The sequence below is a fragment of the Limanda limanda genome, chromosome 5 (assembly GCF_963576545.1).
Source record: "Limanda limanda chromosome 5, fLimLim1.1, whole genome shotgun sequence".
NCBI lineage: Eukaryota > Metazoa > Chordata > Actinopteri > Pleuronectiformes > Pleuronectidae > Limanda > Limanda limanda.
In genome coordinates this window covers 14,550,801-14,571,043 of record NC_083640.1, presented here as the reverse complement: position 1 = coordinate 14,571,043, position 20,243 = coordinate 14,550,801, and the positions used below count along the sequence as shown (strand labels likewise).

The 20,243-nt window shown below is 41.1% G+C and overlaps 1 protein-coding gene and 1 long non-coding RNA gene across 2 annotated transcripts; one reads left to right on the top strand and one right to left on the bottom strand.

Moving 5' to 3' along the window:
* Positions 1–967: 967 nt before the first annotated feature.
* limk2 (LIM domain kinase 2) lies at positions 968–19,339 on the bottom strand. The gene is made up of 16 exons (XM_061071275.1): positions 19,071–19,339; positions 18,746–18,842; positions 12,525–12,660; positions 7,954–8,063; positions 7,508–7,693; positions 7,079–7,184; positions 6,059–6,273; positions 5,761–5,947; positions 5,584–5,670; positions 5,248–5,379; positions 4,669–4,725; positions 4,137–4,202; positions 3,666–3,840; positions 3,516–3,571; positions 3,078–3,235; positions 968–2,232 (listed from the first exon to the last, which is right to left on the bottom strand). The coding sequence occupies exons 1-16, from the start codon at positions 19,084–19,086 to the stop codon at positions 2,019–2,021; spliced, it is 1,998 nt and encodes a 665-aa protein (XP_060927258.1). The 5' UTR covers positions 19,087–19,339; the 3' UTR covers positions 968–2,018.
* On the top strand, positions 18,459–20,054 carry LOC133001650 (uncharacterized). The gene is made up of 3 exons (XR_009678233.1): positions 18,459–18,599; positions 18,818–18,966; positions 19,115–20,054. It is a non-coding gene; the product is annotated as an uncharacterized LOC133001650 (long non-coding RNA).
* The last annotated feature ends 189 nt before the right edge of the window (positions 20,055–20,243 follow it).

Genomic DNA, 20,243 nt, shown 5'->3' with positions numbered 1-20,243 from the left:
CATAACACATCAGGACTGCTTGGGCTGTAGAAATTCTCCTGGTGCTCATAGTAGGGACCGTTGTTTCCACCGGCTCCCTCTGTTGGCAGCTCCTAAATACTACACTTTAGGCATTGCCTGAGAAAGCAGGTTAAAGGATTGTAAGATTTAGGTGAAAGGGGTCTATTGGCAGAAATTTAATTTAAAATAATCCCAGTGATGTTTTTAATAGTGGGTCTTATCTAAATGTATAAATAGTTTTTACCCTAGAATGGGCCCTTTATATTTCATAATTTATATTTGTATCGGTAGCAGGTTCCCTCTATGGAGGCCACCATGTTTTTTTACAGTAGCCCACACTGGACAAACTAAACACTGACACAGGTTCTCTCCAATGTTTGGCAGGGGAGGGTGAGGTGAGGGGTATTTGGCTGCAATATGCAACTTCACCAGTAGATGTCGCTAAACCCTCACACTGAACCTTTGGGAAGAAGTGAAGCAAAGAGATCTGAGGAGGCCTCTGAAGACTCAACACAACTAAGAAAAACTAAAGAAACAAATCAACCTTGACTATTTGGATTTCAGTTACTCTCACATACACTTTATCGGGACCCACTTTTCTTTCAAGACCCCAAGACCTCATTTGACCATTAACCATTTTCTGCCGATAAACTGTTCTCCTCCAAGGTTCTAAAAGAAAAGATATAACCTACGATCAAAAAGGGAATTCTTTCAAGGTTACAAGTGACTTACAATTTAATATTTGTATTTATCAGTTGTCAGAATCAGAACTGGGTCATTAATGAATCAATCAATTAAAAATATGATCATTTCAGCTTGTCCTGTGAACTTGTGAATGTCAGATTCTCTGCAGTTTGCTTTTTAATGTTAACACAGATCCTAAAATTATTTAACTGTGGTAGTTTTGACATAAGATGATTTTTCAGTTTTCGTGAAATGAAAAACACCAAGAAAAATGACAACTGGCATCTTTCTGAAGGTTTATTTATGAAACACTAAAGTGATATAAATAATAGTGGTTACAACAGGTCGTAAGTACCTTGCATGATGAGACCAAAAAGGCAAAAACGTTCCATTGTTGACGAAATGTCTAAAAATCTAGAGTTCCCGTTAGAAAAAGACATCCAATTAAAGGCATATATACAAATTTATACACATTGCTTAAGAAAAAAAAAATCCAGTTTTCTGTACAAGTACAAATTTTCATGGTTACGTCTAACAATCATTAATAAAAGCTCTTCTGTTCCAGAGGAGCTTCTGCCCTATTTCATCATGGGTTTGATAAAAACATGTCAAAATCTAAATGCTGCTCATACATCATTCTAAGAAAGGATCATTAAAATCATTAGAATACAAACGAAACTTGTATCCATTTCGTCATAACAAAAACAAAAATCTATCAGTTGTGCTAAGTTGTGCCCATAGTCATCTTGTGCCAAACCTCAGAGTGATGAAACTATTCTGGATCAGTGTTTTTGTTTGTTTTGAGTGCTGCCTACAATCACTCCGGTTTTCATTGAGCCCTGCCCTGACATGTTGATCAGATAAATCGTAACAGCTTTGTCTTTGCTGCTGCGGAGGTGAAGGGAGTTCTTTTATTGGCGAGGAATGATCTGGCAAACAACAACTTCCCACGCAGAAAAACAAAACTGCAGTAACACAAGGACTCCTCGTTAATTTCCACCTTACAAAATGTCCACCTTACTGCTCGTCCTGTGTCGGAGATAGGGTCACAGAAACTTGTATTTTGTCTTTATACACAGTAAACATTAGTACAACCCTGCGTGTTGAATGGGACTGAGGTGGTGGTTAAATAAAAGAATCAGTAACTAACACTCTTTTTGAAATGCATCTTTCCGCTCACACTGCAGTTAACCTCCCACACTGGGAGAAATTGGCCCAGCTACCTCAGGTTATCCAGTTCCGAAATGGCCCGGGTTCAATTCAGTTTTCCTCTTTTTCACATCCACAGTATTAGTGCAGCATTTCAGAGGGGTTCAACGAGGGAGACACAGGTTCTAGGTGCCGTTGTCTGTCACGCTGGAATATTTTTGAGAGGCAGCTGTCGGGTTTGACGGGTGATCTGTGCTCGGCGAGGGAGAGCTGTCTTTAGGCCAGTAGAGTTGACTCAGACTTTGATGCACTTCCTCAAGTTCGGCTTGCACTGGGATCCCGAGCTCCTGGCTGAAGGACATCGCACCGAACCAGTCCTCCAACTTCTGGAAAGGTGGACTGAGGGAGGAGGAAACAGAGAGGAGAGCACAGAGGGATTTGAGGTTAAAACCAGATTGACAAGGTTGAGAGAAAAACAAGAGGGAGGAAGGAATCTGGCAGCAGAGGCGTGAACTTGTCAGACAGACAGAGAAACAGGCAGACAGGCAGACAGACAGAGAGACAGGCAGACAGAGAGACAGACAGACAGACAGGCAGACAGAGAGACAGGCAGGCAGGCAGGCAGGCAGGCAGGCAGGGAGACAGACAGACAGGCAGACAGGCAGGCAGGCAGGGATACAGACAGACAGACAGACAGAGAGACAGAGAGACAGAGAGACAGTCAGACAGGCAGGCAGGCAGTCAGGCAGGCAGGCAGGCAGACAGAAAAAGAGAGCACACACCAGAAGAGAAACCCTGCCCTTTAACTGATGTTTTCTCATCTTTGTGACATATTCCACAGAAGTAGACATTTTAACTATTGTTAAAGTTGGACTGCTGCTTGTATAATGTCAAAATGAGCATCAACAGATCATTTTTCATTGTCTACTTTGGTGTGAACTGACCCTGAATCTCTAGAGGAGCAGATACTATGTTTACATGGTACATAGTCGTTGTAGGCAAATCACATTTTTGATCCAATTTAAATATAATAAAGAATCCAATTTGAATGGGACAATAGAGGAGGATTTACAGCCCTAATCTACACCAAAATGATATTAAGTTATTTGCAGACCTGACCCTTTAACACGTTTGATGAAAATATATATACTAGTTTTGGCTGTTTGTTTAATTCCTGCTTACAACCTCACTAACTAACTAACTAACAGACATGGGGGGAAGCTTTGGCAGCAGCTGGAGCTCACCGGTTGTCTGGTGTGAGGTCACAGCAGGCCGCAGCCAGTGGGAAGAAGGCTAGTGGGCAGTCGTCGGGGAGGAACTTCTCCACAAACTTGCCAACATTCAGGCCAAAGTCCAGCGTCCGGGGGAGGCACTCGGGGTCTGCATAGACTTTTCCAATGATCTGGATCATAAGACAGAGGAGGAAGAAAGGGTCAATCAATTAACAGACACAGTTGGAAATAACAGGGTGGATCCTCCCAAACATGAGCACATCAGCTACAGGGGAGTCTAATTTATGTGATGCCCTGTTCTTTTCTAAAATATATAGTTTCACTCTAGATCTGTAGCTACTTTAAACTTGCTAAGTGTTGAGTTGCCTTCCAAACAAGCACAGCACAGTCACAGGTTCTGTTACCAGACAATCAGATCAGATAATCTACGTTAAAGCTGCATGTTCTCACCTCACAAAGCACAATTCCAAAGGAGAAAATGTCCACCTTCTCGTCGTAGCGTTTACCTGAAATAACATCAAGTAAAGATGATTAAATACACTTTTTAATCCTCTGTAATCATCCTTAAGTTGACTGAAATGTTTTCTGTTAGCAGCTCACCATTCAGCATCTCTGGGGCCATCCAGTACGGGTTTCCCACAACAGTGTACCGCTTCTTTCTGTCACTACGCCTGAAAATCCTCTTTTTATTGGACGTTTTTTCAGATTGGGGCTTTACTTTGTCCTCCACAATGAGACGAGAGAGTCCAAAGTCGGCAACGACCACTGTGTTGTCCTGTTGAAAGATAGTCAAACGTTTTTTTGGTTCTGTCTCAGCTCAATCTGAAGTAAAGAGCCACCTTAGTATAAAATACAGCTAAAGGAATCATTATTATAGAATTAACTTGGAGGCTCTGTGAGTATCTGTTTATATAATATAATTTTGGCTTGTGTTCAGATACATTTTTTAAAACTACAATTATATTTATAGACACAAGTGTCTTGGCAAATCACAGGAACAAAAACTTTTTTTTTTCAAATCGTTCCCACCTCGTTTTCTTAGTGTTCAATGTTACACCATGTGTCACTTACCAGTTTAACCAGGCAATTGTGAGAGTTGAGGTCTCTGTGTATTATGCTCATTGAGTGAAGGTAGGTCTGAAACACAGAGAAAAGTCAATGAGGGTAAAACTCAAAACACAGGCAAAATAAAATGCACTCTCATATAGTAAAACGTATCAACATATCCATGAATGTAATGGATGACTGCTTTAATTTTGGTCCTGCAGCACAATCTCAGAAAGTTTTACAATGCCTTAGCATGCATGCTAACACTCTACAGCAGTGCCTCCATAAACTGTTTGTATATGAATACTTAATATAAATCCATGTCCACTTAAGAATAACCAAAACATAACACCCATTCAAATCTAGGAGTCATTTTAAGTGGCCTTTTACAAACAAAGTATTGCAACATTTACTATCCCAGTAGTCATCTGCTATTCCTCAGATCGATCTCAGAACACCTTGTGTTGGTTATGTAGCTCTGAAGCACAACTACACATACTTCAACGGCTGAAAATATCAACCAAAGGTTTCATGTCTTTGCAAAAAGCCAACTCACCATGCCAGAGGCGATGCTCTTTGCAAAGCTCACCCTCTGCTTCCATGTAAATGGGTCCTGTGAGTTAAGAATAAAAAAAAAAAACATAAATAAATGAGAGATGAATTGAATGTTGCTCAGAGATTATTCATAACAGTGATAAAAACAAATCGATATGTACCGAGGTAAAGACAGGGAAGCAGTGGTCAGTATCAACAGAAAACAAATTCATAAATTTAACCAAAGTTGAAAAGATCCCTGTCTGACATTCTTTAAAGGAAATTACAGGTAAAAAAAGACAAGATACACTTGTGCCACGTGCTGAGCTGAACTGTTTCCTATACACAGTTGGCAGTGGGAGAAGGGGAGCACAGCTCTTTTAACTTCACCTGGAAACACTTTCTACAACTTATCTCATTCCACATCGTAGCCAGTTGACTCTCCTGCCAGCCCACAATAAAGCCGTGAGGCCTCTATCGGTGTTGAGTTTACTTCAGGTCAGCCCCCTCCTACACTTTCTGTGGCCACTGAAGGGTTTTTTGTGCTCCAATGTGGAACAGGAGAGGAAGAGACTTAAGTGAATAAACTAGTTTAACTCACAGTGTCTCTGATGGAGTCCTTCAGGGTGCCTCCCTCGATAAACTCAGTTATCAAATTAAGCCTCTTGTCCTTGTACAGCACGCCGATGAACTTTAATACGTGTGGGTGATCGAGGCTCCGCATCACTTTGACCTGGACATAAGTCGAATGACAGAAAGAAAGTCGTTCAACACTATGATTGCCTGTAGATTACCCCTTTGAAATTGAATTCATGAGGAAAAGCATTTACCAAGGTACAAAGAGGTCACTGTTGGAACATGTGGTGTGCTTTCAGTTATGAGGAAAATAAATCACAGCTCCATCCAGAGCCAGAGGATCCGGCTACAGATTACCAACCTCCTTTAGGAACGTTTTCTGCGTCTCCTCATCACAGCGGAGCAGCTCCTTCATCACCATCACCTCTCCTGTGGCTTTATGAGTCACCTGTTAGTGGCACAAAACCAGACATGACTTTAACCCAACTGAACAAAAAGAAAGTCCAAGGTTAAGAGGCAATGTGAGATGAAGGCTGACCTTGATGGCCTGTCCGAAGAAACCTCTTCCTAAGATCTCTCCGTGGATGAGGTCACATGGGCGGAAGATGCGATGAGAGCAGCTGTTGTACGATCTCAAGGACTCAGAGCGACTGATGTCCCGAGCAATAAATGGCGTCTCCTTGGGAGAATTTGGTCCGGGTGACTTGCATATGCTGTTGCTCCTCCTGGAGTAGAGAAAAGTGCAGATAAAAAATTACATAAACTCATCTCTTCTTCGTCACTGACTCATATTATGTAAGCTCTATTTTTTGCCACCTTATTTAGGCCTAACATACCTCAAAGATCTCCTTTTCAGCGTGCCTTCATCAACTACATCCGTTCTCTCCAGGACTGCATCAGAAGGTGAGGACAGACGCATGCGGGTGGTGGCGGGGACTCCCAGTTGGCTCGGGGGTGATCCCAGTCTGAGGCGATCCATACGCTGCCTGACTGGGTCATACTCGATAAGCAGCTGCAGAGTTTGACTGGTGCGATGGATAAGATCGTCAACCTATACAGACAAGGAGATTTACTTCCCAAGAATATGTTGTGCAACAAAGGTTTAGCTATGTCCACAGACAATGCTTCAAAAATATGGACGTTACGGCAAATGATAAAACTGCATTTCACACACATGACCTACACAATCAGCACAGTTTGTTACCAATTCAGTACCTGACCCAAATGGAAATATGTTCAGTATGTCTCCTTCTTTATTGCTGATGAGACGTGGCCATAAATGTGTTTGTCAAATATTATGATGTAACAGAGAAATTGAGCTTCGACCTTTTGGATAAACAATGTAATGTTTTGTCAAATTATATTACATTTGTACTAATTCCATTACATGATTATTTGAGTTCTGGCCAAAAAGGTGTTTGAGATTAGAGTGAATCAAGTCATCAGGCAGACCTAATTGAACCTCATGACCTGAATGCAGCCAATCAAATTCAGTCTAACTGAACTCTTTTGAGATGGGATGAAAGATTGAAATACTTTGTTGTGAGAACCGGACAGGTGGGAATTTTAAAACAAAACAAAAATCTCAGCAGTGAACTGTGACTGCGTTGGAATGCACATCACTCTGTGAGGGTGAGGTTGTGGGAAAGAGCCTTTAAGTGCAGTCACTCTACATACCATCCCACCCAGCTCAGGTATGAATAAATGATGGAGGAATGTGAGGAATGACCAAAATCACATGTTGTATGTGAACATAGCTTTGCAAATCGCACTCAACTAATTGATTTGCACCTTAATGAGAACAGTAATTAGCTTCAGATCACACATCTCAGGGATGTACTGAGGTTTGAACCCACCTCCTGCTCCAATAACGTCCCGACCGGAACGCCATTGATCTCCAGGATCCTGTCTCCAACATGGATGGCATTTCGGACCTCTGGACTAATAAGCATCCCTCTGACCCTGGAGCAAAAACAAAGTACCAACACTGTTATGTGAGTATTAGCATTGTAGAATGAATGTACTAATTTGATGTCAACAGATGAGGGTCAGCTTGCTCTGTCTCCAGGGCACTCAGTAAACCAGGACTGAGGTGAAATTAGTAACTGACCACCTCTGCATCAATTTTAAATGATCAATAAAAACCTTTGGGAGCATTGGAACTTAAACACACACTAGGGCTCTGCTGTGTATCAAGCCTATAATCAGTCTTACGTCAAAGCATTAGTCATGTGTCTCCACACGAAACAGGCACAGAGATCAGCCCTCTAACATGTGACACTCACTCTTTGACTATAACGCTCGCCAAACCGTTGCCGTCCCTCAGCACTGAGACGGAGAAGCCCCTCTTGCCGTTGGCTGCGGAGGGCATGGAGATTAGAGTCACAGTGTGTGGCAGGGAGTCCAGCACCGAGTCATGTGAACGCTTCTCCAACATGGGTGTGAGGACCACCTGCTTGTAGCACTTTCCACTGCAAACAACCGGAGAGAGAGGGAATGGTTACATGTGAGGTCATGTGCTCTCCGTTCAGTTACAGTTGGAGGAACACAGTGTTGTGTAATAACAAACAATTATTGATGGTTATGAACATTTAGGCTGAACATTAGCTTGAATACATTGTTGTTGCTACTCTTCATGTACAGTACATCTTTGAAAAATAAACTGAAAAATACACATGTCATGCATGAGTGAGATCAGTAAGTGTGGTACAGGGCTGCGCAGGTGACTTACCAGAAGAGTTTCGATCGCTCCACTAAGGCGTAGGTGTCCCGGTCTTCAATCACCACCGTGCACCTCAAACATACAAAGCACTCGGGGTGATACTTGTGTTCTCCGGCCACCTGGAAATACAAATAAACTGATCTTCACAGTGCAAAGCTCAAAGGGGTTATGTGTTGACGGTGAGGCTGCTCTCCTGCTGCGCTGTGCTTTGCTCTTCAGAGTCGAGTGCGTTGTGCTGCGTGCTTGTTTTCTGCCCTCCTCCCACTGTGAGCGGTGACACAGCCGCAACACCTGCTTTACTCTCAGTCTGTCTGGAATCTGCTATGATGTCACCTCTCCCTGACGTTCTCGCTCTCAGCAATCAATCATGTGCTTCAAGTCTCATCTACATCTCCTGATTTTCCCTTTCAGCAGTTTGACACACTTGCACGTCATTAGGCTTCTTTCCTCTGCTTCTCATGCAAGATGAGATCATATATCCGGCCTCCAGTAAGCAGGTGATATAACTTACAAACACCTGAACTTGAAAACTTTGAGTTCCGGTTCTATCATGAAATTTAAGTAACACAAATTAAGTATTTTTAATGTGGTTCGGTGGAAAACCTAGTTAGGCGCCTGAATGATGTGTAGATTACTTCAGGATGCTGTTTCCCACTTCGGTAATACATACCAACAGTTCAGTTTTTATATTTAAGATATTACATTATCTGACAAAGAGAGATCACTTAGAAAAGCCTAAATTTGTGCGAGTAGAATCCAGAAATAGTTAAGAAAAGCAGTAGTTTTGGTGACTTTTACTGTGTAATCACTTTTCAAAGAGTCAGAAGCTGATAAATATCTTCGCAATAGACGTTATATCAAACAGTAAGATTACTCTCTTTATTCAACTGATAAAAAAATATTCATGATTGCAGCCCAAAGACTTTTGCGAATCTATGCCAGTAAATTTATGAGGGCTGCGGAGGCAATTTTCACAGTCTCAGACTTTGAAACTTCCCTCTCTGTACTATACAGTAATCTAAAAGAAAACTATTTTAGCAGTTTTAACCCGTTTTACACCAACAGGTAAATATATACAATACATATAGTGCGTCTAGGACGTCAAAACAAGATGTTTCTTTAATAATGCAACTGCCGGTTTTAGTTGACAAAGAAAAAGCAAGATGTAGCTTTTTTCACAAATGTAGTGGTTGTTTTTTTCTCACAATTTTTTCAAAAGCTCTTATACCACCAGTGTTCGTTTAAATGTTTTCCAGCTGTGGGCAGCTACACAATCTAGTGTGCATCACTGTTGGAGAATTGGTGTTAAATATCAAGGGTCAAATAAAAATATATAAAAACAAAAACTACTTTTGTCGTGGTTATTACTTAAATCTTTCCCTCTTTGGGTATCAATACATGATGCTCACTATTCTTACAGAATCCCAGTTACAAACAAGTGTTAAGAAGGATTTTTTCCCACAGCTGTGAGTCAGTGAGTCGAAGCTGAGGAAGGCTTCCCCGCTGCTATGGAGAGATTAAAGTGATGTCAGCCAAATCATTGCGACACCTCAGGAGAGTCTGTCTGTAATTCTGATTCCACGCCATGAACAGAACAACCAGTAACAACCACAGTCACAACCTGCCCCAGGCTTAAACAGCAAGACAGAGTTGTAAAAACAAAGTTTAACAGGACTCATTTTGGAGAGGCAGAGATTAAACCGGGACAGCAAAACTATGAACATAAATTATAAGACAAGGGCATCGAAAACAGTTGCTTTCGTACTTTTGAGTGCATTTGTAAGGAAACATAGTCGCTCAAAATGGTTGAAAGTTGACGGTAAAGGGACGAGTACTGTTTCTCACCTAAAACTTGTGGTAATGGCGGCAGAGGAAAGAGAACACTAAGTCAGAAAAGTAAAACTGGAAATTTGAAAACTTTTAAGCAAAGTTAGCAAAGCAATCAGTGGACATTTTCTGCTAGGAAACAATCGTGGTCACATGTTTGATCCTCATTTCTGGTGATTGCACGACAGCCTCGGTAATCACGCACTATGCCAGTGAGTACACTGTGTGTACACAGAGTACTATCTGTGAGTGCAGTGACTGATGTGTCCAATCTGAGACACAACAAGCAGCTCAAAATACAACAACAATCTTCAGTGAACCAATGCACTGAAAAGAATCTGGACAAACATAATACTGTTGTGGACTTGAGCGCCTAACAAGAAGCAGCAGTTCTGCATGACCCTCCTCTGCTGATGCACCACAATGATTCTCTTTCTGGCTGAGATGCTGCTATGCCAGTTCAGCTCTGCCAAAAACACTTGGCTTCACAGGCTGATGGAGCTGGATGCCAATACTAAATAGAAGAGTCCATTATGTGTGTTGCTTGGTGGCAAAAAGAAAAAACTTCAGTCTGGTTCCATGTTAGACAAGTGACCCCAGTTGTGACCAGCAAGAGCTACTGCCACCTGAATTTCATGTTTCAATTTGTAGAGGATACAATCAAAGATGGCTGCCAGTGAATTAATTGATGTTTACCATTAGTGGTTATTTAAAGCCTATCTTGACTTGCACAAAAAGTACTCTTCTAAACATGGGAGAAGAAAGCATTGTGCGTCAGGGAAGAACATCTTACTTTTTGTGCATTTTTATTACTTGCCAGATAAGGCACTTTCTTATATTTTCATTGATTTACCACAGATTTATTCATGGATCTAGGTTTTTGTCATGGTCCGTGTGGGTCTGAAGGCACAGCCAATCTGTGTAAAATGAATAGTTAAGTTTGCTATGTACTAAATAGACTGTTCAGTTCACTGGAACTTTACAAGGACAAAAGTGAGGTGATGGAAATTATGTAAAACATAAAAGCTGGTATTTATTCTATAGCTAGACTATAACTTCTGCTGAACTGTGGCCCCACTTGGCAGGTAGAGGATGTTCAACAATGGCATACCAGAAGCAGGACTAGAGAGGAGTCATAAAATTGACTGAGCTGACAAAGTTAAGTCAGTTAGATAATATCTAGCTAAAGTTTGGAGCAATAGCCAGTGAGCCAATGGTCAAAAGGGAGCAGTTTGACTGTTTTTCAATTAAGTTTTTATTTTGTAGAGTGAAGAATGTGTTACGTCCTCATGCTTTAACAACAGGTTTCTGAGAGCCCATCAGCACAGACACATAATATGAGTAATAGACTAATAGAGCTACCGCACCACAGACAACTCAACATGATGAGCTCCTAAAAACATGTTTGAGTCTTCCCACCAGATCCTCTGTGTGCTGGAGGAAGTGAGCTGTGGAGTGCGTCAGTACAGAATGGGAACAGTGAGGGGCCTCAAAGAGGGAAACTAATTCACAAGTGAGGTCGAAGGTTAAATGTGCTATGTTAAACTGCAGCCTATGTAAAGTATCAGTCAGCTGTAACTGCCAACCCACCCACCCCTGTTTTTTTAACGCCTGTTAGTATTAATGTGGAGCAGCAGAGAGAATCGGGTACACACACAGAGCACTCACACGCTCTGTGGGCACTCTGGTATTATTTAAGTACAGGGGGGGGAAACTGTTAGCAGTTGTTATGTGAGTCATAACAAGGCAGACTGAGAAACATGGTAATGACATGTAGCAACAGGATCAAATCGTCTTAATTCAGTGTTTGATTTAGGGCTGGGAATTAAAATAATATCAATACTTATCTCAATTTATTTTCCAATAAGGCAATACAGCAACCGCTCAATATCCCGGTATATTGCTTAAGCATTGTACAAGCACAGTGAGAAGGAAGAACACATGATGGTTTTAATGTTCTACGTCTTTGTACCTTTTTAAACTTAAGACTTTATAACCACAACCTTCACTCAGCGGCTAAAATCAGTCTTTAAACTTAAGAGATTATAAGGATGTTTTTGTGATAATTATCGATATTGAATAAAAGGATTTGTTTTCTCTTGATATAATTTTTTGCCAAATTGCCTAGCACTAGTAGGATTTTGACGTTCAATAACACAGACAACTGTTTTCAGAGTTTCACTTGAGGACAGTGCCAGAGCATGAGCCATAGTTAGCTTGGTGATATTATTTAATCCGTACTTCAAGAAGTTAATATAGCACTTCCATAAAGCAGGAAGACTTGGATGATCATAAATTCAGCAGTGACAGCCGAAACGTCCTGACCCGTAGTTACTTTTAAGGATTAAATAGACAGGATTCTACACTTAACAGCTGTTTTTCAGGCATTTGGCCTTTATTGACCGGATAATAAGTGTGAAATGAGGAGACCAAATAGGGAAAGACATGCAGCAAAGGGCCGGGTTGGAACATAACCTACGGCCGCTGCAGGACGACTCAGGTCTCCGTATGCAGGGTGCTCGCTCTACTAGGTGGAAAAAGCTGATGTCTTTTTGCTACAAGCCCCAGCCCCAGTTTATAACTTTAAATTTCTGTTACAAATATATAATCTTCAAGCTACAAAAGAACAATGAACTGGATGACTGAGAAAGAGGTTTATAAGATGTTGTGTTTAACCATGCAAAGAATAGCCCTGCCTCAATCATTTCTTGCCGATGAGTAATAGCATTGAAAAGTGGGAGCAGCAGACGTACCATGGCAGGTCCAGTCATGAGCAGAGAGCAGCCGTGGCAGAGCTCTCCAAACTTCTCCCAGTAGTGTTCGCGACAGTACAGTTTCCCATCCTTCTCGTAGTACCAGTTAGTCAGGTGGTCACAGCACACGGAGCATCTGTGAGGACAAAAGGAGAAAGAAGATATGAAGGTTTTCACAAGGTTTTTTAAACTTAAACTCATCTTTGAGAAGACGCTGGGAACAAAAAGAAATACTGACATAATACTTCAAATCCTTTGATGACTTCAAAAGGTGCGGGTGACGCCTGAAAGATTCTCATGAAGCAATAATTCTACTGCTATCATAATAATACCTCTGTGTCAGACACTCATTCTGTCTTCTACAGGTTTAGATGATCCTCTTGTATATAAAAGGATGAAAGTATATTCAATTTGAATTGTAATCTATGAATCTTTTATCAAGTTGGGAGAGATAAAAAATATTACCTTCAAATATCTTTAGTCATTAAATTAAATAAATCAAAGAAAAGTGCCTCATTAGATCACGTTAGAGAAGCTCTGACATGGAAATGTTTTATTGTATTAAGAGGCTTGGAAAATTTGTTAACGTGTTTCAATAGTATTATGAACAGAAACAGGGAAAAGCTGAAAGCAGCACAAACACAGAGACTTAAAAAATCCAGAGAAGCATTTGCAGTTTGGCAAAAGTTAAGCATCAAAACCATCATACAAAGTAGGTGAAACTCATTCCTCATATTCCATACATCATGTTCCAGTGAACAGTGTGGAATTATGAAAGATAGAGATCACAAAGATACCATCAAAGTTATGAGAAACATTTTTAACTTAAGGTTGGATGTGGTAGGAAGGGACATTTGCTAGAGGCATGTTCACAATCACAACAACATGTACTTTTCTATGTGCTTGACAAGGTGTAAATACCTTCTTCGTTTGAGTTGCTGCCGGCTCTTGTGTCTATGTGTGTGGTCCGGTATACAAAAGCAGAAGGCACAAGTGTTGTTCCACTTATTAGCCTCAGTACATGACCAATAAGGAGACCAAAATACTAATTTGTTTAATAATACTAATTTAATTAGTAAAGTAATTTCATTTCTGGCACCATAAGAAGATCCACAGGTTTGAGAAAAACTGAATCAACATTCTTACCTCTGTTAAAACAGGCTCGGAAACCTCTACAAATTAAGTCCTCATGTGGTTCTTTATTGGGCAGATTTTACTGTAAATGATAAGGCTTCCCATCATCCTTGTGGTCAAAGGTGCAAAACGCATTAACAATATCTTAAGTTAAGTCAGAAACCTAAGTTACATGGTATCCTACACTCTCTCAATTCAGCAAATACAACACTTACAAAATAAAATATTTTCAAACTAATTCCACTTTGAATTCCAATAATACCACTTTGACTGCTGACTGATACAAGCTGTCACCTGAGAGGATACTTTGTAAATTTAAGGCAACTTTTATGGCTGCATCTTTGGGACAGAATGTTCAAAGTGAGGAGGTTTGAAGTTGCCAGCAGACAGGGAAGCACCTGCAGGCTACGAGTGTTCTTCAAACAAGCTGCACTGGTTATGCAAAATGGTGGCAGCAGGTTCGACTGCCAGAATACAATCAAGGATGAGCCACTCCGACAGAGATTAGGTTACTGAAACGTCTGCAGCCTAGATTATATTTGAAAGCCGCTGCTGCCATTCAGAGTATGCAAGTGCTCAGATTGTTTCTCAAGCCTTTTTTGTTTTCACCTTGGTTTCAAGGTAATTTGAGCAAAGCTGCGGAAGCCCTCAGATTGAGGTGATGAAGTGCAGGCACACGAATTATAATGAATTAGATGTGTCACTACTGTTTGGACATGGTTTTGTCATTGAATAGGAATGCAACACAGTCCCCTGGACTTTTAACTTCACCTTAACACAGAGGTTGAGTTCAGGATTGACTACAGTAACTGACACTTCCTGGTTAACAGCTATTTCAAATTCACAGATATAATTTAATCAAACGTGACTTTGAGAGCTCTGCTGATGCTTTTGCCATTTTGGAAAATACTCCGAGTTCAATGTCTGTGATGATATCAAGAATATCACGTTTACCTCTTACACAACCAGTGTGCATGACGAAATGACATGTTAGACATATTATTTTGAGAGGTAATCTGATTTTAATGCATTTCTAATCTTTCGTTGAATTGCTGACAGCAGCCTTCAGCAGAGCCTCATGCATCACGTTGCTCTCTGCACTGCAGGTATACTTGATCCAGGGTTATTGACTTTGGCAAAGAGTCCAGATATTTCAAAGTTTTCTGGCATAACTTAAGAAGGAGTGAAGACCACATGTCTGTGAGTGAGTCTGTGAGTGTGGGGGGGAACAGGCAGGATGATGTTTCACTCTTTAACATCAAGTGGCATCTTTGACAATAGACTTATGACAAATATGTGAAAAGACAAACAATGACTCCTGCCTGATTCATCACACGACATCCCGAGATAAAATATTTCATGAGTGATGGTAGCTGACTGTCCTGCTGTGGCCACAGCTGCACTTAAGGCCAAACCTCTGATAAAATGTTTGTTTGAAGATACACTTAAGCTTTTAAACATGTATAAAAGACCCTAGACATTTGAATCATTTGTAAAGCTTTGTGAACTGAACAGTATAGCCCAACCCCATAACCGAACCCAGTAACTGATATTATTCTAACACAGACATTGGCTTGAAAGCTAACAAGACATTTCATTTCATTTAATGCATTGGTATCCACCGATTTGCAAAATCCAGATATCAGAACATCTCTGTTGTATGGAGTATCTTAATCTCAGTCTCAGGGGTGCAAGTCTATTTGCTATTTTAACAATATTGGTTCTGGATGGGTAAATAACTGCATTGGTCTAAAATTGTAAAGACACATGCGATCCACACCAGATATAAGATCAGACTCAGTATGTTTTGAGTAATTTAGAGGCTGTGTTGGAATTACACAGTTTCTCCAGCTGGTATAACTGGAATGTTTTTATTTCGACAGCGACAATTCCTTTTCCACAAATAAAGTTAACTGGTCACAATTCTTTTATAGGCCAATTTAAGGGGATCCTGATAAAAATAATAAATGCTGTTAGTTTAAGTATTTGTCAACTCTATAAAATGATCACCTTTAAAAACCCAGCATCAGTTTAGCTACACCATATAACTGTACTGGTGGGGGAGTATCAGTATTGTCTGGTAGGAAGAGAAATAAAAGTGAAAAGTGCAGCATTTCATCTCATGCGTCACACATGACTATCAGTATCTGTCCAGGTGTGGCATGAAAAACAACTTCCACCGTGTCCGCCTTGTGCTGAACAAAAAGCATTCCTGGACCAAACCAGCTGATAAACTATAATTATTGTCCATTATGTCCCTATAATATGTCCAGCTAAAGTGATGCAGGGCTGCTTATAAAAACACCTTCATTCTTTGCACGCTGGTGAATGGGGGGCGGGCACGCTACACTCAGGTGGTTCTTCAATGAACAAAACAATGGTCCTGCCTGCACAAACACTACAAAGTAAACATTACTCATTTCCTTAAATCCACATTCCAGCAGGAGTGTATTCTTCTGTTGGACCATGAAGTAGAGATAGTTTGTAGTGGCCTTGAAGAACCGCAGGGTGAGTATTTTACATTTTACATTCAGGGAGAGCTTATCTCAGGGTGCTGGACTGTTGTGTTCTTCACAACAACCTCTTTTCAAGAGCCACAATTATTTCCTCATTCATATAACCGTTCTGTTGATCAGTTACTTGTTTTAGCACCATGTATTTGACACAATATTTCACTTATTATGGTCTAGAATGCACAGGTCGTAAAAGGTGTCACTGTAGACTGTCTCTCTTGTCTCCATCTATAAATACAATGCCATCAAAAAGTAGAGTTAGGAAAAAAAGAGAGCAAAATCGAGCTTCTACAAATGTATCTAATGGTTTTGTAATATTGGTCTCCATTTGTTTCTGTGGATATTAATGTTCTCATATTTCCAATATATCTGGAATTTAACAATTTCCTGCAGAGAAATGAATCGAGGGAATAGATGAGAAGTACTAAATATCACCTGATCCATTATTGAAGAAAACAATATGACATACAATACTGTTTTTGTGGCTTAGTTCTAAGGGGATATCTGCAGCTGTGCACACCCCCAGTGAAATCCAACATGGGAACCTCTAACTTTGTTTGTCAGTGTCTGACACAGTCTGCTCACCCGTCTGAATCGTTGTCTAGGAATGCAGAACATGGCGGGGTAGAGCGTGCTGTTACCTATAGGAATCATCAACACTGCCAGGTTTACTGGAACAAGAGTGACCTCAGCTTGTAAGAATGCTACACAAGGTGGAGGTACACGGACGCCTGAGTGGCAGCATGTGGACAATGGACAATAGGAACACTTCTGAGGGTACTGCAATAACAAGGAGATTTTATTTTCACTGTGGTATTTCTTTAAAGACCTCAGGGACTCAGCTTTTTAAGCAAAATAATTGCCTTGCAAAAAATGCAAGCTGTGTTTAGACGACACAGCTTATAATAAAAAAAGGAATTTGAACTCTCTGAATGACTAACTGCAGCACAGGTATTAGCAATGGGATCCAATATGCATGGAAAAACATCTAATATCTGCAAGATTTTAGGGGTGTCATGAGGAAGGGAGAGGATCAAGACTGAGTATCGCAGCGACAGCAGAAACGCTGTCTCTGAGATGATTCAAGGAGCCGTATGCATTTCAGAGGAGACAGTGCAGGAAAAGAGTGAAATCCGAGGTTATGCAAGGACGCTGCTACTGGCGTAAAACCCAGAGAGAGATCTATTTCAGTTGTCAGAAACAGGCAACATAGTCAGCGTTAGTTTTTCTCTATTCTTTGGGCTTTTTGCAGGAAACCTTTAAGAGCCAAACTCCTGTCATTAAAAGAAGAAATATTTTTTGAAATAACTCAACAGTGTGTGCGCTCTGAGAAAAGAGCCTGTGCTCCTGTCTGCTGGATTCGGTTTCAGACACTCAGTTCTTACTCATCTAATTTATGATATTAGTGCCTAGGGATTGGCATGGTGACTACTTGGCACACTCTTTTATTCCCTTCACAAAGTTATGTTTTTGTCTGCATTTATTGGTGGTAATAATAATAATAATAATAATACATTTTATTTCACAGCGCCTTTCATGTCCCTCAAGGACGCTTTACAATTTAAAACAGGAGCAAACAAATAACAAAACAATTAAAATTAAAAGTGCAAGTAAAAACAGCATGGCATTTATTGGTCTGTTGTTAGTTAGCAGGATTACACTATAACCACTGAACACTACTGAACAAATTACCAGGGAAATTCAGTGGAAGGATGTGGTATCCAGGGAATTTAGACCACTTTATTTACAATTTCCAGATGAATTCCAACATTTTCGTCACTTGATGGAAAACAATTGGGCTAATTTAGGGGCCTGATATTTATGAGTGTGAGCAATTTGTTGCAGACCCAAATAAAAAAAACCTGTATCAAGTTAGTTGACCTTTGGATTCATAATGGGATCATTAGGCCTTGGTAGAGGTACCTGCTCTACTGGGTGTAATTCTTGTTATTAATACAGATGTGGTCCTGCAGTCAGGTCAACCCTCACAGACAGTTTGATCAGCAAGTGTCATCAGCTGAACCATCTTATCTCACATTACATTAAAGTACTGATGACCAAAGAGAACCCCCTGAGATCATGTTGGAATCCAGCCACAGGTTGACTAACCTCCCCACACAGACATATCTCAGTATGGGGGCCTGAGAAAAGCAGAGAGCTCACATCAGCTCCACCGTGGCAATCATTAAGCCTCCAAGCTGAGGGTCAAAGTCCTGATGGTCAGAATCACTTCACTGACAAATCTTTTCTCTGGAAACTAGACCCGTCCCCACGCAGATGGCCTGGAAAGCAGTGACAGTGCAGGAATGACACCCAACCTGGTGCATACTGTGCAGGGAGCCTCTCATACAATGATGAATTGTTTAAAAAAAGACCCATGTTCAGGCTACAGGGTCGAAGCTTCTGGGATCATCCACCAGGGCCATTTGTAAGTACACACACAACTGTTCGTAACACAATTGTATCCATGTCCATGCAAAGGGTTTGCCCTCATCTTTCTGTGAACACACGTCGGTGATCAGTCTGACAGGAGGTGTAGTGTACGTGCATGCGTGTCTCAGGGCAGACACTTACTGAAAGCAGGCGTTGTGCCAGATGTCCTGGAGCACTTTCATGTGGAATGAGTCCTGGATCTTTCCTCCACAGCCCACACACAAACCATTATCTGTACCTGCGGACAGAACAACAAAGAACACAAGGTCTCAGATTAAACCCGGAGAAGAACCACAGAGTTAAATCACGTTTAAAAGATGAGCAAGTGGTGAAACTGAGGGAAAGCGAGGAGACAACGACAGGTATGTTGCAGCCTGCGTAGTAAAGTCACCGCGTTTAAAAAACACAAAGAATACTACATCTCCTCCCCACCCCCCCACCCCCGCCTTGTAAAGTGGCTCCTCACCTTCTGGCCCCTCCATCTACTTTCTGAGTGTCGTCGATTTTCAGATATCGTCTGTAGCTTCTCGTCCTGAGGCAGGAGAGCTGCGACACGGCTTCATTCCTCTCCACTGTCCGACCGAGACTCACACACTCCCGACAGGAGACCGGAGGAGGAGCAGAGGAAGTAGAGAGGAGTTAAAAGGCTCCGCAGCGGAGAAGCATTAAAGGAGCAGTGGACGGAGGTGCTCTCTGTGCTATGGAAGCCTGAACTGACGTAATGCTCTCCGCACATTCCTGTACGGCGAGCGGGAGGGATCAGAGCAGCACCTGGAAACAGGAGAGGAGCGAAGTCTGCGCCCAAAGCGACAGGGAATAACAGCAGCGCCATCTAGTGTCGAGGCGACCACTCTGCTGCCGCTGCTGCCGCTTCTCCTTCTTGTTGTCGTTTTCTCTCCCTTCTCTCCTTCTCATTGTCCTTCTTCATCGTCATCTGCTGTACATTTTTACATCTTCTTTTTCTCCTTCTTAATTTCTCCCGTTTCTTCTTCTCCTTTTCAGGCAAATGAATTGGCTTTTTGAGGGCTTTAACATGCTCAAATCTTACCAAAATTTGCAGAAAATTAGAAAGTAGTGAAAAACAAATCTGTCTCATGATCAGAGTCCAAGCCTGAACAGCTCTATGTGTCAATATTTCCTCAGTCATCATTATTTCTTTCTTTCAGGCAAAAGGCAAAACGCATGCAACGCTTGAAAATGCATGTGCTCGGCCCGCTAAGTGCTGCTTTGCAGACCAAAGTATAAGATACTTACTGGGAAATTACAATTCATTTGAATATTGTATTAAAGAATTGCCTCAACACAATGACAAAGGCAAATTTCATAATTTGGAATGAAAATATTTGGAACAACCTAGTCTTCCTCAACGTTTGTCTAGTTAATTTTCTATTGAGACCTCTCTAATGGACTGTGTGAACATTTGTGTTCACCCTTCATGTATTAAATAAAATACTGGTTTACTTTGAAAGCCTCCTGCTGGTTTCCTGTTTTTAGACCGGTTTATTTTTGAATTGTTTGGCCCTCATGAAGTTGTTCCTTAGCAGGACTCTTGATGATAGCCTCTGTTGATAAATAACATGGATAACTTCAGGCTTGTTGTCATGGGGGCGTTCTCCCTGATGAATGCAAGTGCCACCCT